This window comes from Natrix helvetica (assembly GCF_964273705.1).
Source record: "Natrix helvetica genome assembly, chromosome: 7".
NCBI lineage: Eukaryota > Metazoa > Chordata > Lepidosauria > Squamata > Natricidae > Natrix > Natrix helvetica.
In genome coordinates this window covers 8,386,989-8,406,240 of record NC_138558.1, presented here as the reverse complement: position 1 = coordinate 8,406,240, position 19,252 = coordinate 8,386,989, and the positions used below count along the sequence as shown (strand labels likewise).

The window sequence follows — 19,252 nt, the reverse complement described above, 5'->3', positions numbered from 1 at the left end:
GTAATTACTTTTATAAATACATAGTGGCTTGCGCATAACTAAGTGTAATTGATTTAAGTGTGAAATTGTGGAAAGATTTGATGCCTGCCATGTAAGAAGCCTGATTTTAACCACTTTTAATTGGGGATTCCTGCACCCAAACCATGGAAATGATTGCTGAAATGGTGAACACAACTGACCCAATTTTTGCTTGCGCACTAGTGAGGCCATACTCGTACTAGTGTGAACAGTTGTGGTCACCACGATACAAAAATTTGCTGAGACCCTAGAAAGTGTACAGAGAAGAAGCAACCGAGATGATTAGGGGACTGGAGGCGAAAAGATATAAAGAATAGTTTCAGGAATTATGTATGTCTAGTTTAATGAAAAGAAGGACTAGGGATGATACGATAGCAATGTTCCAATAAAAAGGGCTGCCACAAAGAAGAGGGAGTCAAACTATTCTCCAAAGCACCTGAGGGCAGGATAAGAAGCAATGGAGGGAGACTAATCAAGGAGAGAAGCAACTTAGAACTAAGGAGAAATTTTCTGACAGTGAGAACAATTAGCCAGTGGGACAACTTGCCTCCAGAAGTTGTGAATGCCCCAACACTGGAGGTTTTAAAGAAGATGTTGGATAACCATTTATCTGAAGTGGTGTAGGGTTTCCTGCCTAAGCGGGGGGTTGGACTAGAAGACCTCCAAGCTCCCTTACAATTCTCTATTTTATTCTATTCTATTCTATTCTATTCGATGGATGGATGGAAGGAAGGAAGGAAGGAAGGAAGGAAGGAAGGAAGGAAGGAAGGAAGGAAGAAAGAAGAGGGAGTCAAGCTATTCTTCAAGGCACCTGCGGGCAGGACAAGAAGCAATGGATGGGAACTAATCAATGAGAGAAGCAACCTAGAAATGTTCCTGACAGAACAATCAACTGGTGGAATAACTTGCCTCCAGAAGTTGTGAATGGTCCAACACTGGTGGTTTTCAAGAAGAAACTGGACCGTGTGGATAGCTGAATTGGACACCCACTTATGAGGCCACTGCCATTCCTCTGCGGAAGTTTTGTATATAATTATGTGGATTGCATGTATATGTTTATTTCTCTTCTGTCGTGTTCTCATCCTAGGCTAAATAAATGGCAAGGGCCCTTCCCAGACTGAACTTCCTTCATTCCATGTTAGTGGAACACTAATTCTTTGCCCTTTAATTGAGGCCTTTAAACTCTGGTGCTGGAGAAGACTCCTGCGAGTCCTCCTCCTTGGACTGCAAGGCCATCCAACCGGTCAGTCCTAGAGATCACCAACCCTGACTGCTCTTTAGAAGGCCAGATCCTGAAAAGGAAACTCAAATACTTTGAGTTTCCTTTTCTAAGACTAAAACATATGAAGAACGGTTGCAGGAACTGGGTATGTCTAGCTTAATAGAAAGAAGGACCAGGGGTGACATGAGAGCAGTGTTCCAATATCTCAGGGGTTGCCACAAAGAAGAGGGAGTCAAACTATTCTCCAAGGCACCTGAGGGTAGAACAAGAAGCAATGGGTGGAAACTAATCAAGGAGAGAAGCAACTTAGAACTGAGGAGAAACTTCCTGACAGCTACAACAATTAATCAGTGGAACAGCTTGCCTCCAGAAGTTGTGAATGCCCCAACACTGGAAGTCTTTAAGAAGATGTTGGATAGCCATCTGTCTGAAACGGTATAGGGTTTCCTGCCTAAGCAGGGGGTTGGACTAGAAGACCTCCAAGGTCCCTTCCAACTCTACTATTGTATTGTATTGTACTTTGGCCACCTAATGAGAAAGAAAGACTGACTGGAGAAGAGCCTGATGCTGGGAACGATGGAGGGCAAAAGAAGAAGGGGACGACAGAGAATGAAGTGAACGGATGGAGTCATCGAAGCAGTTGGCGTGAGCTTGAATGGACTCCAGAGGATGGTTGAGGACAGGAAGCCCTGGAGGAACGTTGCCCATGGGGTCTGCGATGTGTTGGACATGACTTTGCAACTCACAACAGCAGCCTCTTTGCACACAGATACATCAACCAAAGGAGGTCTTCCTTAAGAATACAACCTTCTGATCTCGGAGAAAGAAGAAAACGAATACAGTGAGAAAGGAAAATGTTCTAAATTTCTCCTGCTAGATAGTCTGGATGGGGGGGGGGGGGGTGAGGGGAAGAGTATGTTGTATATTTGGTGGGTTGAGAGCTTAAGATAGTTTGGATGGTTGAGATTCCATTACCATGAAGGACACCTCTACTCTGGGTAATCGACACCCCTCTTGTCTGTCCCCTCGTTGCAAGAATGTTAAGCCCCTGCATTGCTTACCCCTGAAGCCTGACTGGGGAAGTACAGGAATACTTTCACCTTCAATTTCAATATCTGAACAATATTCTTGAACAATATTCTTGCAATATTCTTCCAATCTTCCATCACCTGCTTACCCCATCCTCTGACTCCCACCCCACTTGGTTTCTCGCTCCCTACATGGCCGTACTCTACCAGCTGTTCTTGCGATCTGCATGGCGCAAAGAAGGAATGTTTTTCCTCAGCTACCAAGGAGACAACGAACATGAGGGGAAAAATTAAAACGCATTTCCTCAAGAAGAAAATATTTGCCGCTTGGGGTTGAACTGTGGGGTCCTTGGTGTCCTCCTCGCAGACTGTCAGGATTCCAAATAGCATCCAAAAATAAATCAGAGTCGAAGGCAAAGTATTGCTCAAAGTTCCAATTTATTAAAAGAGCCATGTTGGCACATCTGGGAAAACCCAAATCTGAAAGCTTCCCGGTTTTCCTCACCTAGTTGAAAGTTCAAGATCTTGCCCCCACACCCACAAGTCCATCCCACGGTCAATCTCCCACTGCCATGCTGGCAGTTCCACCCATCCAGTTCCGGTCAGGTGCAGAGGTGCAAAGACAAAGGATGACCTTGGGTTTCCAGAAAGGAATTTTGTTTTGGCTACATATCATCTAACTCCATACAATTCCCCCCTCCCGTTTCCCCACAATAGTAAATGCATAGTAGAATAATAGAAAGTGTGGCAGGCCAAAGATCCAAAAGATGGCTGCAGGCCTGACACAGACGTTTCATTACCAAACTAGGTAACATTATGAGTGCTGGAAGCCACCTAACATTGATGATGTTATGTAGTCTAGTAATGAAACATCTGCAAGAAAACTCATGGAGAACACCAAGGACCTTACAGATTTCCTCAACCTTGGCAGTGTTGGCTACCTTGGGTCAGTATTTAAGTCTAGCCCAGTGCATTTAGAGCTTGGAGAAGCCAAGGCGAGGTCAAAGAGTTGGCTATGACCTGGGAATCTCCAATATTATCTCCATCATGAAATCATGAGAATGTAGCTTGGACCACAAGAGGCCGGCATTCCATTTTCTGCTCAGCTTTAAAATGAAAATGAACACCTTTCAGCAAGTATAAGCCTAATCTACTGCACAAGGCATTGAGAGGATAGAAACGGATAATCTCCTATAACCCATGGAGAAAGGCCGAGATGTCCACATATGAACACGCATGAGTATTTCCCAGCTCTGTGCAGGAGTTTTGCAGGGGTTAGTGTGATATAATGTTAATGTGAGGCAGGGCTCTCTATCCCAGGGACTAAGGCTGTGCCAGTCCTTCCAATGAGGTGCTTTATGACAGGGTTCTCCAACCTTGGCAACTTTTAAGACTTATGGACTTCAACTCCCAGAATTCCTCAGTCAGACATGCTACAACCTTGGCAACTTTAAGACTTATGGACTTCAACTCCCAGAATTCCTCAGCCAGACATGCTGGAACCTTGACAGTTTTAAGACTTATGGACTTCAACTCCCAGAATTCCTCAGCCAGACATGCTATAACCTTAGCAACTTTAAGACTTATGGACTTCAACTCCCAAAATTCCTCAGCCAGACATGCTGGAACCTTGACAGTCTTAAAGACTTATGGACTTCAACTCCCAGAATTCCTCAGCCAGACATGAGGAATTCTGGGAATTGAGTCCATAAGTCTTAAAACTGTCAAAGTTCTGTGGGGGGGGTGATGCACTCCCCATACCCCGTTTTGGGCCTAGTAGGCCTCCTAGCAGCCTTCTGGAACAAAAAATGGGCCGCTCCCCCCCTAACTCCCACACATGCACGCATGCCTCTCATATGCACGCTACATGTGCATGGCAGAGACCTCAAAATCAGCTGGCCGGCAGGAGGCGTGCATACATGCACAATGGAGCTGAGCTGGGGCGACAGCCCATGTGCTCGCAGAGAGGCCTCTGAATGTAGGCATGTAAGTCACATGTTTTGAATTGCATATTCAATCTGGTTTGCCTGGGCTTTCCTGAAGACTCGGTTCATATACAGGACTTACGCTCACAATGGAGCCCAACATTTCTGTTGTTAAGTGAGTTTTGCCCCGTTTTATGACCTTTCTGTCCACATTTGTTAAGTGAATCGCTGCAAGTGGTTTCATTTAGTAACCTGGCTACAGGAGTCTGGCTTCCTCATTGACTTTGCTTGTCTTAAAGTCGCAAAAGAGGATCACATAACCCCGGGACACTCCAACCGTCATAAATATGAATCAGTTGCCAAGCGCCTGAATTTTGATCAATTTTGATGCTGCAATGGTTGTAAGTGTGAAACGCAGTCGTAAGTCACTTTTTTCAGTGTCGTTGTAACTTCGAAGCATCACTAAATGAACTGGACTATCTGTAACACAGAGAAATTTCCATGGCCTGGATATTGGTTTCTATACGTCTATTTCTGCATAAAATTAACTTAGCATAATTTAGAATAGTGAAGTGGCAACTCAAAATTACCAGAAGGGGAATTTTTACTCCATTCACACACACAATTATTCTGTTTACTTAAAAGACCTGAGGGATCCTGATTTAGTTCTTGAGAAAGTCCCGCTGAAGTTCTTGGTGAGCAAGAAGGGGAAAAAAAGAGACCTGTTTTTAATTGTTAGATGCCGTTTATTTAAATGCTGCTCTTGTTCTCTGTCTGACTTAGAAATTGGCTGGAATGTTGAACAATAGATATCCTTCAAGCTAGGGCTACAACAAGCAATTAGACCAAGGCAAGGAGTAATTGGAAGATGGATAATTAAAACTTGCATGCTTAGCAGAAATTCGCCAAAAGAATGCTTTCAAGCAAAAAAAAAAAAAAAAACCATCAAGAGGACTTCTGGCATTTAACCATCTACGCTTTGAAAAAAGTAAACTTGAAAAATCCTAGGAATGCAGAACTCAAATTTCCTGGGCCAAATGACCCGGTTTTGCAAAAATTCTTACCAAAAAACCCCCCCTCAAGTGCCCAAACAGGCCAACTATTTTTCTGCAGTCAAGTGTTTTCCTGTAAGATTCGATTTGTATATTACAGTATAATATATATATATATTTTTAAATGCTTGTTTCGTTTAAAAAAAGAAAAAGAAACTTTAAGATGCCCTGAACATTGTGCCTGAACATTATTTTGATATGTTTTCCAGACAAAACTGTTAAAGAGGTCTTTGGTTCTAAAAACAGTTCTCCTTTACTCTATTGCCGTGATGGATGGCAAACCTATGGCATCTTCGTGGGCACGTGCCTCCCGCCGGCCAGCAGAATTTCAGGTCTCTGCTGTGCATGCACAGTAGCGGGGCATGTGCGGGAGATGAACGTGTCACACCCGCATGTGTGGGGGCAGGTGGAGTGCAAGGGAGCGTGGCGGCCTCCTCCCAGCCCGTAATTAGTCCCAGGAGGCTGCAGGGAGACCTGCTAGGCCCAAAACTGAGCACAGGGGGGTGTTGTGCGTATGCATGGGGGGAATGCACGGGTGTTGCATGTGCATGTGCAGAGGGCGTCACGCACACATTGCATTATGGGTGTGGGCCAGGGGTGGGTTCCTGCCAGTTCTAACCTCTTCTATAGAAGAGGTTCCACAAATCTACCGTGCCGTTTAGAACTGGTTCCAGCTCCCTCCCTCCCCCCGCCCGTCCGCACATCATCAAGATGAAGAGCGAGAGGAGGAATTCTGGGAATTGAAGTCCACAAGTCTTAAAGCTGTCAACTTTGAACACCCCTGGGTTTTTTTTTCTAAAGGGTTAGGGGTACAAGGGTCTTGTAACTTGACAGCTTTAAGACACACTTCAATGGCAGAGTTCCTGAGCCAACATGACTGGAGGAGGAATTCTGGGAGTTGAAGTCCACAGGTCCTAAAGCTGTCAACTTTGAACACCCCTGGGTTTTTTTTTCTAAAGGGGTAGGGGTGCAAGGGTCTTGTAACGTGACAGCTTTAAGACTTGCAAACTTTAAATGCCAGAGTTCCTGAGCCAACATGACTGGAGGAGGAATTCTGGGAGTTGAAGTCCACAAGTCTTAAAGCTGTCAAGTTTGAACACCCCTGGGTTTTTTTTTTCTAAAGGGTTAGGGATGCAAGGGTCTTGTAAGTTGACGGCTTTAAGACTTGGGTGCTTCAAATGCCAGAGTTTCTGAGCCAACATTTTGGCTGCTAAACAAGAGCGTTGTTAAGTGAGTTTCACCACATTTTACAAGTTGGCCACACCCACCCAGCCACATGGCCAGCAAGCCACTCCCACAATGCAGGCCACACCTACAGAAGAGGTTCTAAAAAATTTTGAAACCCACCACTGGTGTGGGCATGTGCATACTTTTTTTTACACGGAGGAGTGATTGAATGACTGCTGTCAATATCAGTTCAAATTTTCCTTGCAACTTGGTTACTAATCTAAATTTGAGCTATTCATAATAATTATTTAGAGGGACCTAAAGTTTATTAAGAACCAAAGCAAGAATAAATGCCATCAACAGCCATTTTGGAATCCAGAATTATTTTTTTTCCCTTAACCGGTATCTAATACTTGCAAGAGAGGTTAAGAGTTAAAGGAAATTGTCACCTCTGCCTTTTCAAAGAAAATGTAAGGTCTGAAGAATCTAAATCCAATCTTCAAAGTGGTTCTTGAGTTCCATTTTCATTAACTTAAGTTTCATATTGATCCCCCCCCCCCCCCCACTCCATGGTCAATACTCACGACTCGTATTCCATTCGACAATTTTAGTTTGTAGATTTATTGCAATTGTGTCTTTTTAATGGTTGAATTGAGATGGAGGCAGCCCGTTCGTTTCTAAAGGACCCGAAAAATACAGGAAATGGAGAACAAGTTGCTGTGCATTTTGGGAAAAAAGATCTGACTTCTAGTCCGCAACTTACAACAGTTCGTGTAGTGACTGTCCAAAGTTACAACAGCACTGGAAAATGTGTCTTATGACCGATTTTCATAATTACAACCCTTGGCAGAATCCCCATGATTGTGTGATCAAAATTCGGACGCTTGACAACTGACTCATATTTATGACGGTTGCAAGGGTCATGTGATTCACTTTTGCGACCTTCTGACAAGCAAAGTTAAAGGGGAAACCGGATTCACTTAACAACCAGGTTACTAACTTATCAACTGCAGTGATTTGTTTAACAATAGTGGCAAGAAAAGTTGTAAAATGGGGCAAAACTCACTTAACAAATGTCTCACTTAGCGACCAAAATTTCAGCCTCAATTGTTGTCCTAAGTCAAGGACTAGCTGTAGTATATTAGCCCATTTCTTCTCAACAGTTGCTATCCCCCATAGTTTATTTGCATGCTACCATACTGATTTATTTTATAAGTCTCTTGTAAGGATTATGGAGATATGTTCAGCATTTGAAATATTCGAAAACATTGCAAGATAAATCTAAATTTGTTTAACCATAATTGTCAGTAGGGTAGGCAAAACAGTGTGGAAAGTGGACATTGCACGGCTGGTAACAGCAGAACAGAGGAGAAAAATAATAAAACCCCAAAACCTGACAACCGAAATATAACCACTGTCACAAAAGAAATAATAATAATAAAAAAAATAATACCAAAAGAAACAGGACTTATGGATGCAATCCCAAAATAACTGGAGTACCACTTGAACTCCATCAGCATTGACAAAAATCTCCATCTGTCAATTGCAAAAGGCAGCTTTACTTGGAACAGCTCACATCCTGCGATGAGACTCTTAGTTTTATTAAATAACATTTCCTTGTCTTTGGGAAGGACGCCACAGGTGGATAAAAATGCCAGATTCAGTTTAAACCCCGGCTATGTAATAAACCATAATAACAAATTCCATATTTTTCAATAAAAATGCTTGTCTAGCATCTGCCTAAATAGTAGTGCTATTGTGATCTGCAATGCCAAATACTTCATTTTGTAAAAAGATAAAACAAATGTCTCACTTAGCGACCAAAATTGCCCAGTTGTGTCCTGCTATATTTTGCCAAACACCTGAACTAAATTTTACTTAGACCCTATGAGATTTTTATCTAAAAATAAATCATTGGATTCCTAACTCCGCATCCCAGCACGCGAACAAGCCACACATGGTATCCATGAAACACATTGTCCTATTCATAGTGAAGACAAGGGTTCAAACCCTGAAAAGGACAGACTATTGTTCCATCTTTGTAAGATGCAAAAGAAGAAGAACGAGATATTCCCCCCCCCCCCCCCATCGCGTTTTAGCCAACGGAACAATTCACTTTTGCAATGTTTGAAATGTTTTGCCGAAATAATGGGTTTCCCTTGGGCCTTTGGAATGTCATGCCCCACACATTTACCCCATTAATTGTACAATTGCATTCTGTTGTGGCCTGCCAGCTGCTACTTTGGACAGTGAGGAGGTTGGGGAGGAACATGGGCCGGTCCTGGAGTCTGGGGAAGGCTCTGATGAGGGCTCTGTGTCGGAGGCAGAGAGGAGGCCAGGGCTGTATGCCAGTTATCAGTTGCCTTCAGAGTCAGACATCAGTGAGGCAGAGGAACAGCTGGAGCATGTTCCCAGGGTGCGCATGCGCAGAGTTGCCAGATGAAGGGAACAGCTAAAGAATAAGGGTAGACTTGGGAGTAAGGCCACAGGTGGACGATGATTGGCCCCTCCCAGAGGAAATAAAAGAGGAGGAAAAGGGGAGTGGAGTTTGCAGGAGACAATTAGTTCTCTTAATTGGTTTGTGACTCTCTGAGACTCCTTGCCAAGTTTTGCAGAGATCGGCCTGGCAGCTCTCCAAGCCAGATAAGGTCTGTGACCGTAAATCCTCCCTTGAAAGACTTTGCTGGATGTGAATGAGCAGAATTATCAATTAATAAAAGGGGGTTTTGTCGGGACAAGGAGTTTGCTTCAGGCTCTTGGAAAGCCTCGGTCAGAACACATTCTGCAGATGTTCTCTTGGGCTTAACAATATCCTATAGGGCCACTTAAGTCGATTTAATCTAAAGTCAACAGGTGATCTTCAATTTACAATCATAACTGAGCCCCAAATATCTGAGTTCAACTGTCATTGTAAATGAAACTTTTTTTGCTAAGTGAGGCAGTTGTTAAGTGAGTTATGACCTTTCTTGCCAAAGTTGTCACTGCAGCTGTTAAATTAGCAACATGGTTCTTAAGTGAATCTGGCTTCCCCATTGGCTGCTTGTCAGAAGGTTCCCAAAAAGGGCTGCGACTGTTCTAAATACATGCCAGTTGCCCAACATCCAACTTTGGATCAGTTGACCAGTAGATCCCCTGTAAGCCATCCCACAGCACTAGAAACAAATTCCTGAACGACAATAACAGAATGACAGAATTGGAAGGGACCTCGGAGGTCTTCTAGTCCAACCCCCTGCTCAAGCAGGAAACCCTATACCATTTCAGACAAATGGTTGTCCAATCTCTTCTTTAAAACCTCCAGTGTTGGAGCATCCACCATTAATTTAGTTAATTGTTCCACTGATTAATTTTTCCATTGTCAGGAAATTTGCCCTTAGTTCCCTTCTCTCCTTGATAAAGCTTCCATCCATAACCCCCCCCCCCCCCATCCTTCAAGCAACTTTCGGATTATGGGGCGCTGTCTGAGCTTGGTGGTTTTCTATCAGTGCTAATATAACCTAATTTAGGTAGTGAAACATCTGCCAGAAAGCCATCAAGCTTTGAGACACCAAGAACTGTTGAACCCCAAACTACAAATAACAAGTGCTGGAAATGCAATGAAAAGAAGGACTAGGGGAGAGATGATAGCAGTGTTCCAATATCTCAGGGGTTGCCACAAAGAAGAGGGAGTCAAACTATTCTCCAAAGCACCTGGGGGCAGAACAAGAAGCAATGGGTGGAAACTAATTAAGGAGAGAAGCAACCTAGAACTAAAGATAAATTTCCTGACAGTGAGAACGATTAATCAGTGGAACAACTTGCCTCCAGAAGTTGTGAATGCTCCAAACCCTGGATGTTTTTAAGAAGAGATTGGAGAACCATATGTCTGAAATGAAATAGGGTTTCCTGCCTATGCAGGGGGTTGGACTAGAAGACCTCCAAGGTCCCTTCCAACTCTGTTATTGTATTCCATCGGGAACCTTTGCATTCTTATACACCGCATTCCGTTATAGTCATGAAAACCCCGCTTAACCAGAACCTAGTTATCTTTTCCTGCTCGGGCATATACTGTACATGCCTTGAACTCCAGCCAGGAGAATCTGTGGAAATTGAGAACTCGCACCTGCTCTTCATTCCACCCTCTCTGCAGCCGAAAGTCATGGAAAAGTCTAGAAGGCTGCAAAGGGGCCATATGGACACCTGGTCTCTGGATTGAAGAAGAGATGCCTGTTGTAAAGGGGGGTGGGGGAAATGCACCACAATAGGAAGGGTGGGAATAAAAAAGTCCCAGTTCACAGTCAGCAATGCGTTTTATACTTATTTTTACCATCAGTTCGCCCCCTCCTGCGCGCACACTCGCTTTGCGCACACCTTTCACGCATGCACCTGGCCTCAAAAACGTGGCTAAATAGGACAGCATAGTGCCGGTGCGGTGGCGGCGGGGGGGGGCACCCATGATCTCTGCTACCGGTTCACTTGAACCGGTCCGAACCGGCTGAATATCACCTCTGTTTGCAGTCTTTCATTCTGTGCTATGACTGAATTGGAGGCGAGGCAAAGGAGAAGCAGACAAATAAATAGTATGTACCGTATTTTTCAGACTATAAGACGCACCGGTGTATAAGATGCACCAAGATTTCGAAGAGGTAAGTAAGAAAAAAAAAGTTGTTGCCTTCCCTCAGACCCCAGCAGGCTTCAGTAGGGCTGGGGTAAGGCAAAAACGCAATTTTTTTGCTCGTTTTTCACAAGAACGGTGGCTTTTTCGCCTTACCCCAGCACTGCTGAAGTCTGCAGAGTGCGGCTGGAGGCTGAGGGAAGGCAAAAACATCTCCGTTTTTGCCAAAAAGGGCCTGTTTTTCGCAAAAATGGGATGCCGGGGTGGGGCTTCGGGAGGCCAAAAATGGTCGTATTCGGTGTATAAGATGCACCAAATTTCCACACTCTTTTAGGGGGAGGGAGAAAAGATGCATCTTATACTCCAAAAAATACGGTATTAAGGTGTGGTGTTATTTTTTTAAAGATGACCTCAGGAAAATATACATGAGGAAAAAGAGCTGAGCGGTGCTCCATAAATCCTAGTTTCCTTCCATTTAAAAAACTGCCGTAAGGTTCAGGGCAGAGGAGACCACGGAGAAAATTAATGGCCAAGATTACCGCAGATTCAATATGTCTAGAGATCAATAATGCTTAGATACTTGCAGCTGGTTTCTTTTCAATGCTACCTTTGATAATGATTGGACTTGGAAGAGAAGACCCAAATTCTCCCGTCATATTTCCGAGCAGAGAAACAAGTTTAGAAATGAATCCATGCAATCCAAATTAGTTGAAACAGATTTTCCCACCCCCCCTTTTTTGGGGGGGTACTATGTTTGGCCGAGACATTTCTCGAGCCGTTAATCTAGGGGTGTCAAACTCATTTTCATTGAGAGCCACATCAGGGTTGTATTTGATGTCACTCGTGTCGGGGCGCCTGTTGTGGCCCGAAAGCTCTGTCAGTGAAAATGGGCTCCCGAGCTCCGTTTTCGGCTGCAATGGTCTCCTGCAACCCCCTGCCAATGAAAACAGAGCTTGGGAGGGCTGTGCGGCCCTCCCGAGGTCCATTTTCACTGGCAGAGGCACCACGGGCCAGTCCTTTGCTGTTTCCAGGATCTGGCCCCTAGGCCTTGAGTTTGACACCCCTGCATTAATCTGTTCATTCGGAACTTCGTTCAGTTCCTTAATTTTTATTCTTGATGCAAATACACATCCAGGAAGATTCGGGTGGGATATCTACACCGGCAGCCCTCAATTTACAACCCCGATTGAGCCCTGTTGCTAAGTGAAATATTTCTTAAGTGGATTTTGCCCCGTTTTACGGCCTTTCTGGCCACGGTTGTTAAGCGAATCCCTGCAGTGGTTAAGTTAGTAACACGGGTTGTTAAGTGAACCTGGCTTCCTCAAGGAAGGAAGGAAGGAAGGAAGGAAGGAAGATGATAGATAGATAGATAGATAGATAGATAGATAGATAGATAGATAGATAGATAGATAGATAGATAGATAAAGGTTTCCCTGTCCAGTCATGTCTGATTCTGAGGCACAACGCTCATTTCAATTTCTTGGCTGAGGAAGCCAGCGTTTTCCAAAGACAATTTCCATGGTCATGTGGCCAGCACGGTTGCACGCCAAAGGGTGCATGGAATGCACCAAAGTGGTGCCTATTCATCTATTCACGTTTAAATGCTTTCGAATTGCTAATTGGGCAGGAGCTGGACCTAGGAACGGGAGCTCACCCCGTCACACGTCGCTCGGGTCTCAAACCTCTGCCGTCAGCCCTCCAGCTGACATGCTCAGCATCTTTTAACTGTTGAGCCATTGCGCCCCATCTACATACAGTACATACCAACTATCTAATCTTAAGCAGAAGGATCGACTTCCCCAGGAATAATGGCCTAATATATATGCATTGAATTTGTACATCTTTTATTGAGATGTATTTTGTTCAATAGATTATTTTGCCCAGCTACATCTGTACGCTGGGAATAATTATATCTCTAAGCTATCTACCTACCTCTCTATATAACGTTGTGGTCATACTGGAATAGAACGGCTAAAGATGAAAAACGATTATAATAAAAGCACCCTGAGAAAATTCCTGTGGGCATCCAGATGTAATCTCAGTATCTGATTTCTCACAGCCCTCACAAGGGCTTCTCTTTCTGCATCAATGGCTTGAAATCTATCTATATATAAAAGCCAAATATCACTCACTCATCACAAAATCTCCACAACTGTAAAGCCTACAAACTTAAAATTTGCCACTTATGTTCCTCTTGGCTTCTAGGTGCTCGCTAAGAAAGGATTTTTCAAAATGACTTTCAGATTATTAATAATTCTTATACAGTAATTAACATGCTCTGATGCTAAGGAGTTCTACTCCCCCTCCCCACCTGAAAAGAATTCGGTTCCAACTGCCAGTTGCCTTATATTAACATGCTCTGATGCTAAGCAGTTAGGCCAGTGATGGCGAACCTATGGCATGCGTGCAACAGGTGGCATGCAGAGCCATTTGTCAGGGCACGCAAGGCGCTGCCCTGTCAGATGGCCAGCGCGCATGTAAGCACTGGCCAGCTGAGTTCACCCTTTTTTAAAGCCATTTTTCGCCCTCCCCAGGCTCCAGAGGCTTTATAGGAGACTGGGGAGGGCGAAAAGAGGCCCCCCCTGCCCCCCGCCCCGGAGGCACTCCGGAGGCTTCATGAGCTTCCCTGAAGCCTCCAGAGCGCAAAAAACCGTCCCTACAGGCAAACCAGAAATTAGAGAATGGACTTCCTGTTTGCTCGGAGGGTCGTTTTGACTGCCCCGGAGGCTTCAGGGAGCCTCTTGAAGGTCCCTGAAGTCTTCGGAGCGCTTAAAACTACCCTCCGAGCAAACCCGAAGTGACATCCGGTTTGCTCGGAGGGTCGTTTTGACTGCTTTGGAGGCTTCAGGGAAGCCTCTTGAAGGTCCCTGAAGTCTTCGGAGCGCTTAAAACTACCCTCCGAGCAAACCGGAAGTGACTTCCGGTTTGCTCGGAGGGTCGTTTTGACTGCTTTGGAGGCTTCAGGGAAGCCTCCTGAAGGTCCCTGAAGCCTCCAGAGGGTGCGGGGGGAGCTGTTTTCACCCTCCCCATGCTCCTATAAAGCCTCTGGAGCCTGGGGAGGGCGAAAAAAGCATGCAAAAATGGGGTCACACCTGTAGTGCGCGCATGCATTGCATTATGGGTGCGGCACGCCTGCACACGACCCCCCTGCGCTCCCCCCACTTATGGCACGCGAGCCAAAAAAAGGTTCGCCATCGCTGAGTTAGACATTCTACTCCCCCTCCCCACCTGAAAAGAATTCTGTTCCAACTGCCACTTGCCTCACATTCGGTTACCTCAGTTTAAACTAGCAGATGTTCCACGCCTTCACTCAGGAGCGGTCTGGGGCTCCTTATAGTACTAAACATCAGTACCTCATCAATATGTCTACGCCTTCTACTCATGGAACTGCTTCTGGACTCAAGGCAGCGGGAGCGAGATGCCCTTATGTGTTTCAATCACTGACCACCATTGAGCCAACGGATTGAAAGTTTTGATTCTCAAAGGCCCAAGGTTGACTCAGCCTTCCATCCTTCCGAGGTCAGTAAAATGAGAACCCAGATTGTTGGGGGGGGGACTACGCTAACATTGTAAATTGTTCAGAGATTGCTGCAAAACACTACGGATAGTATACAAGTCTAAGTGCTACAGTGGTTAGAATGCAGTGTTGTAGGCCCACTCTGCCAACTGCCAGCAGTTTGATCCTGACTGGTTCAAGGTTGGCTCAGCCTTCCAGTCTTCCAAGGTCGGTAAAATGAAGTGCCAGATTGTTGGGGGCAATAAGGCTGACTCTGTAAACCACTTAGAGAAGGCTGTAAAGCACCGTGAAGTGGTATATAAGTCTAAGTGCTATTGCTATCAACAGCTTTCAGTCCTTGGAAAGATGGATGGATAAAAATGCCAAATTCAGTTTAAACATTGGCCAACCGTAATGATAATTTCTTCCCTGTTAATCATGTCCGACTCTAAGGCATGGTACTCATCTCCATTTTTTGGCTGAGGGAGCCAGCATTGTCCGAAGACAATTTCCAAGGTCATGTATATACGCAAAGGCGCACAAAACGCTGTTCCTTTCTCACCAAAGTGGTACCTATTTATCTACTTGCATTTGAGCGGGCAGGAGCTGGAGGAAGGAATGGGAACTCATGCCATCGTGTTGTGCTCGGCTCTCAGCCTTCCAGTTGACATTCCCAACGCCTTTAACCGCTGAGCTATCGTGCCCCCTGTTTTATGTAGAAACAACTCATTCCTATCTCACCGTTCATGCCCATTTCAAAGAATGGGTTCCTTTAACAGCCATATGGTTTGCTTAATGATCAGAGGATCTACTTCGCAATCGTGGTGACCCGCTTTATGATCATCGTAAAAATTGTCGTAAAATTGTCATAAAATCATGCAGTGCCTTGACTTCTAACTATAACAACCAAAGTTCTGGTCTCCATCGTAGTGATAAGACTACCTACAAACTATTATACCCAAATCTTGAAGATTCTTTACTCATACCCTGTTTCCCCGAAAATAAGACCTCTGGTAAGGGTGGGTTTCAAACTGTTTTACTATTGGTTCGGTGGGCATGGCTAGATGGGGGGGATGAGACTGAGTGGGTGTGGCCAACTTGACATCACTCACGCACACTCAGTCACATGACCCTCTCACCAAGCCATGCCCACTGAAACGGTGGCGAAAAGTTTTGACCGGGGAGGCGGGAGGCTTGTCAGAGCTAAGGGAGCGCCTGGAAACTACCCCCATAAGAAAAAATAGTTTCTGTCCTTCCCGTCCCCCAGGAACATTCTGCAGGCTTTAGCAGGGCTGAGTGAAAAATGGGTGGAAAACAGGCCATTTCTCGCAAAAAATGGAGGCATGTTTGCCTTCCCCCAGCCCTGCTGAAGCCCGCAGAGGTTGGGGGAAGGTTGGGGGGAGGTTGGGGGAAGGCAAAAAACACCTCCCTTTTTGTGAAAAACAGCCCATCTCTCGGACCTCTCTGGGACTGGAATGCACACACCATTAAAAAAGGGGGGGAAATTACATTTTTTCAATGAAGGTTGTTCTGCGCATGTGCAGAACAGAAAATAAAGATCGTGGCGTCTAGGATAGAACTGGTACGGTCACGTGTCCGGCCCAGTTACTACCAATTTGGCCGAACCAGTAGGAACCAACCTCTGCTCCCCGAATAATAAGCCCAATCGGGCTTTTGAGTGCATGCGCTAAAATAAGCCCTCCCCCGAAAATAAGCCCTCTGTGAAAATATTGCAACACAGCAGCAGCCAAGAGGTGACCACGCTCACCGCCTCCTGCACCTCAAAAATAATAAGACCTCCCCGAAAATAAGGCCAAGTGCTTATTTCAGGAGGGGGGAGTTCAAAAGAAAATAAGACCCTGTCTTATTTTTAGGGAAACACGGTATACTGAAAGAGGGTGAGAACTGAACTTCAATCTACAAAAACACACATTCTTACATTTTCTAAAAGAGCTCCGAACCGTAGAGATGACTGAATTCCATGCATGAATAAACACGAAAATGACATCTGTAGAGGGAAAAACCAACTCATTTTTCCAGCCAATCCTATAATTATAAAAAATCTGGAGCAAAAACAATCATTAGCTAACAATCTTTCTGCTGATACCACATTCTGTGAGGAGGCAGGGATCAAGAAAGATTTGCTCGCAAGCAAGACAGGTGTAGGTCTCAATTTGCGTGGTCAATGGAGCCCATACAGCGGTATCTAAATTCATATTTTTTCAAATGATATTTCTGTGGAAAATGTGGGAATTGGTTCCAGTTTGACAGAAATTAGCAACAAACAATGTGACACGTGAGTTTTTATGTGAATACTAGCTGATGACACAGTGTTGTCTGGGTATTTATTTATCCCAACCCTCCTTTCATGAATGTCGCTGCAATTTCTAATGTTGGATTTTCCCCCTTAACAGCCCTCCTGTGGAGTACTGTGAAGCCGTTACCATGGCTACTCCACAGCGCTGTACAGTAGAACCCATTTTAAGGCAGTACGGTAGAAACCAATTTAAGGCACAACAAGATGTATCTTAACAGAACACACACACACACACACACACGAGGGGTGTTAGGGGTATCTTACCCCCACAGTATTTGTTTCCACAGAGTAAGTAATCTGTGTACCAAGTTTGGTTGAAATTGCTGGAGGCGTTCCAGAGTTATGCTGGAACACATACACACACAGAGAGACAGCCATTTTTATATAGAGAGATTATTATTATTTAAGTATTTACAGTAAAGGATAAAAAAGAATATACTTATTATTCAATTATTGTGATCAAAGAGTCAGCATTAAGGAGTCCTTTGTACTCTCTGAGCTTGCTTGTTTTCTTGCAGACGTTTCATTACCTAACTAGGCAACATCATCAGTGCTACTTAGGGTAATGAAACATCTGCAAGAAAACAAGCAAGCTCAGAGAGCACGAAGGACCCCTCATTTCAGCCCTGAGCTACAAATATTTTCCTTTATTGTTAACACAGCATTAAGCTTGTATTGTTTTTTTCTGATGAAATCTTCCTATTTATTTGATGCTTTATCCTGCCTTTATTATTTTTAGAAATGACTTACAAAGTGGCAGACATACCTAATATTCCTTCCTTTTAAACACAACAGCAACCCTGTAAAGTGAGCTGGACTCAGAGAGAAAAATTGGCCCATAGTCATCCAGTTGACTTTCACACATAAGGCAGGAGTAGAACTCACTGTCTCCTAGTGATTGGCCCAAAGTTATCCAGCCTGCTTTCATGTCTAAGGCGGACTAGAACTCACCGTCTCCTGGTGATTGGCCCAAAGTTATCCAGCCTGTTTTCACATCTAAGGCAGGACTAGAACTCACCATCTCCCAGTGATTGGCCCCAAGTTATCCAGCCTGCCTTCACCTCTAAGGCGGGACTAGAACTCAGTGTCTTGTGGTGATTGGCCCAAAGTCACCCAGCCATCTTTCACGCCTAAGGCAGGACTAGAACTCACAGTCTCCTGGTTTCTAGCCTGTAGATTTAACCATTAGACAAAACTGGCCCTATTGTTGCATGCACAAATATTAGCAGCCTCTAAAACTCCAGTTGAAACTGCGCATGCACTAGCCCCGATTGTACACACATTTGCAACGTGTTAAGGGAATCAGGGGTTGCATTAAGTGCGACCGAGTATCAATTTACAATTTGCACTCCATTTGACTATGGCGGTATTTGAACTCACACTAATCACAACCTTGCTGTACATTGAGTGTGCTCAGATAATGCCTCTGATCTAATTTGGGAGATAAAAGGTCCTGAAAAATGCATGCTCTCTGGATTTGAATCCACTTTAAAATTACGACCGGAGAAATACTAATTGGATTGTATAGAAAGGGCCAAGGAAAATGAACATGATATAATTCAGAAAGGAGAGGGTTCTTATCCATAAATAATACTTTTAAGAATTCCCCATCGTCAGTCTTATTAGGATGGCTTCGAATTCAGCCTTCAGAAATACTGAATGCTCACACAGCTGGACAAAAGAGCTATAAAAGAGTGAGTGAACTCAATAACGCATAGAATACAGGTAATCCCTGGGTTACAAGCGTTCTCTTAGCGAATGTTACGTCCCCTAGTGTTTAAGAACAAGTATGAATCTTGCAGGACCACGGCAGTTGTTCACCCTTACGAACAACCGCAGAGGCTTGACAACATTCGCCCAGCACTCTACAGGCCAAAATGGAGCTTCGGAGAGATGGGCCCACCCCTCAGATGCTCTGTTTAGTTTAGGCCTAGGCAGGCCATGCCCAGCACTCTACAGGCCAAAATGGAGCTTCGGAGAGAGGGGCCCACCCCTCAGATGCTCCGTTTAGTTTAGGCCTAGGCAGGCCATGCCCAGCACTCTACAGGCCAAAATGGAGCTTCGGAGAGACAGGCCCACCCCTCAGATGCTCTGTTTAGTTTAGGCCTAGGCAGGCCATGCCCAGCACTCTACAGGCCAAAATGGAGCTTCGGAGAGAGGGGCCCACCCCTCAGATGCTCCGTTTAGTTTAGGCCTAGGCAGGCCATGCCCAGCACTCTACAGGCCAAAATGGAGCTTCGGAGAGAGGGGCCCACCCCTCAGATGCTCCGTTTAGTTTAGGCCTAGGCAGGCCATGCCCAGCACTCTACAGGCCAAAATGGAGCTTCGGAGAGAGGGGCCCACCCCTCAGATGCTCCGTTTAGTTTAGGCCTAGGCAGGCCATGCCCAGCACTCTACAGGCCAAAATGGAGCTTCGGAGAGATGGGCCCACCCCTC

General features: G+C 44.9%; 1 protein-coding gene across 4 annotated transcripts in view; it reads right to left on the bottom strand.

The window, feature by feature from the left end:
* SHROOM3 (shroom family member 3) overlaps nucleotides 1–19,252 on the bottom strand; it is a 191,286-nt gene that overhangs the window by 48,606 nt on the left and 123,428 nt on the right. The window contains exon 1 of one of the 4 annotated variants that reach the window (XM_081960340.1): nucleotides 17,583–17,709. The exons of 2 other annotated variants lie outside the window; for them this stretch is intronic. Coding sequence is in view for 1 of the 2 variants with exons in the window: in XM_081960337.1 (XP_081816463.1) it covers nucleotides 17,583–17,662 (80 nt within the window). In the remaining variant the exon portion in view is untranslated. Of the gene's footprint in view, nucleotides 1–17,582; nucleotides 17,710–19,252 lie in introns of those variants that run through there. One more of the 4 variants, XM_081960337.1, reaches the window with a different exon arrangement.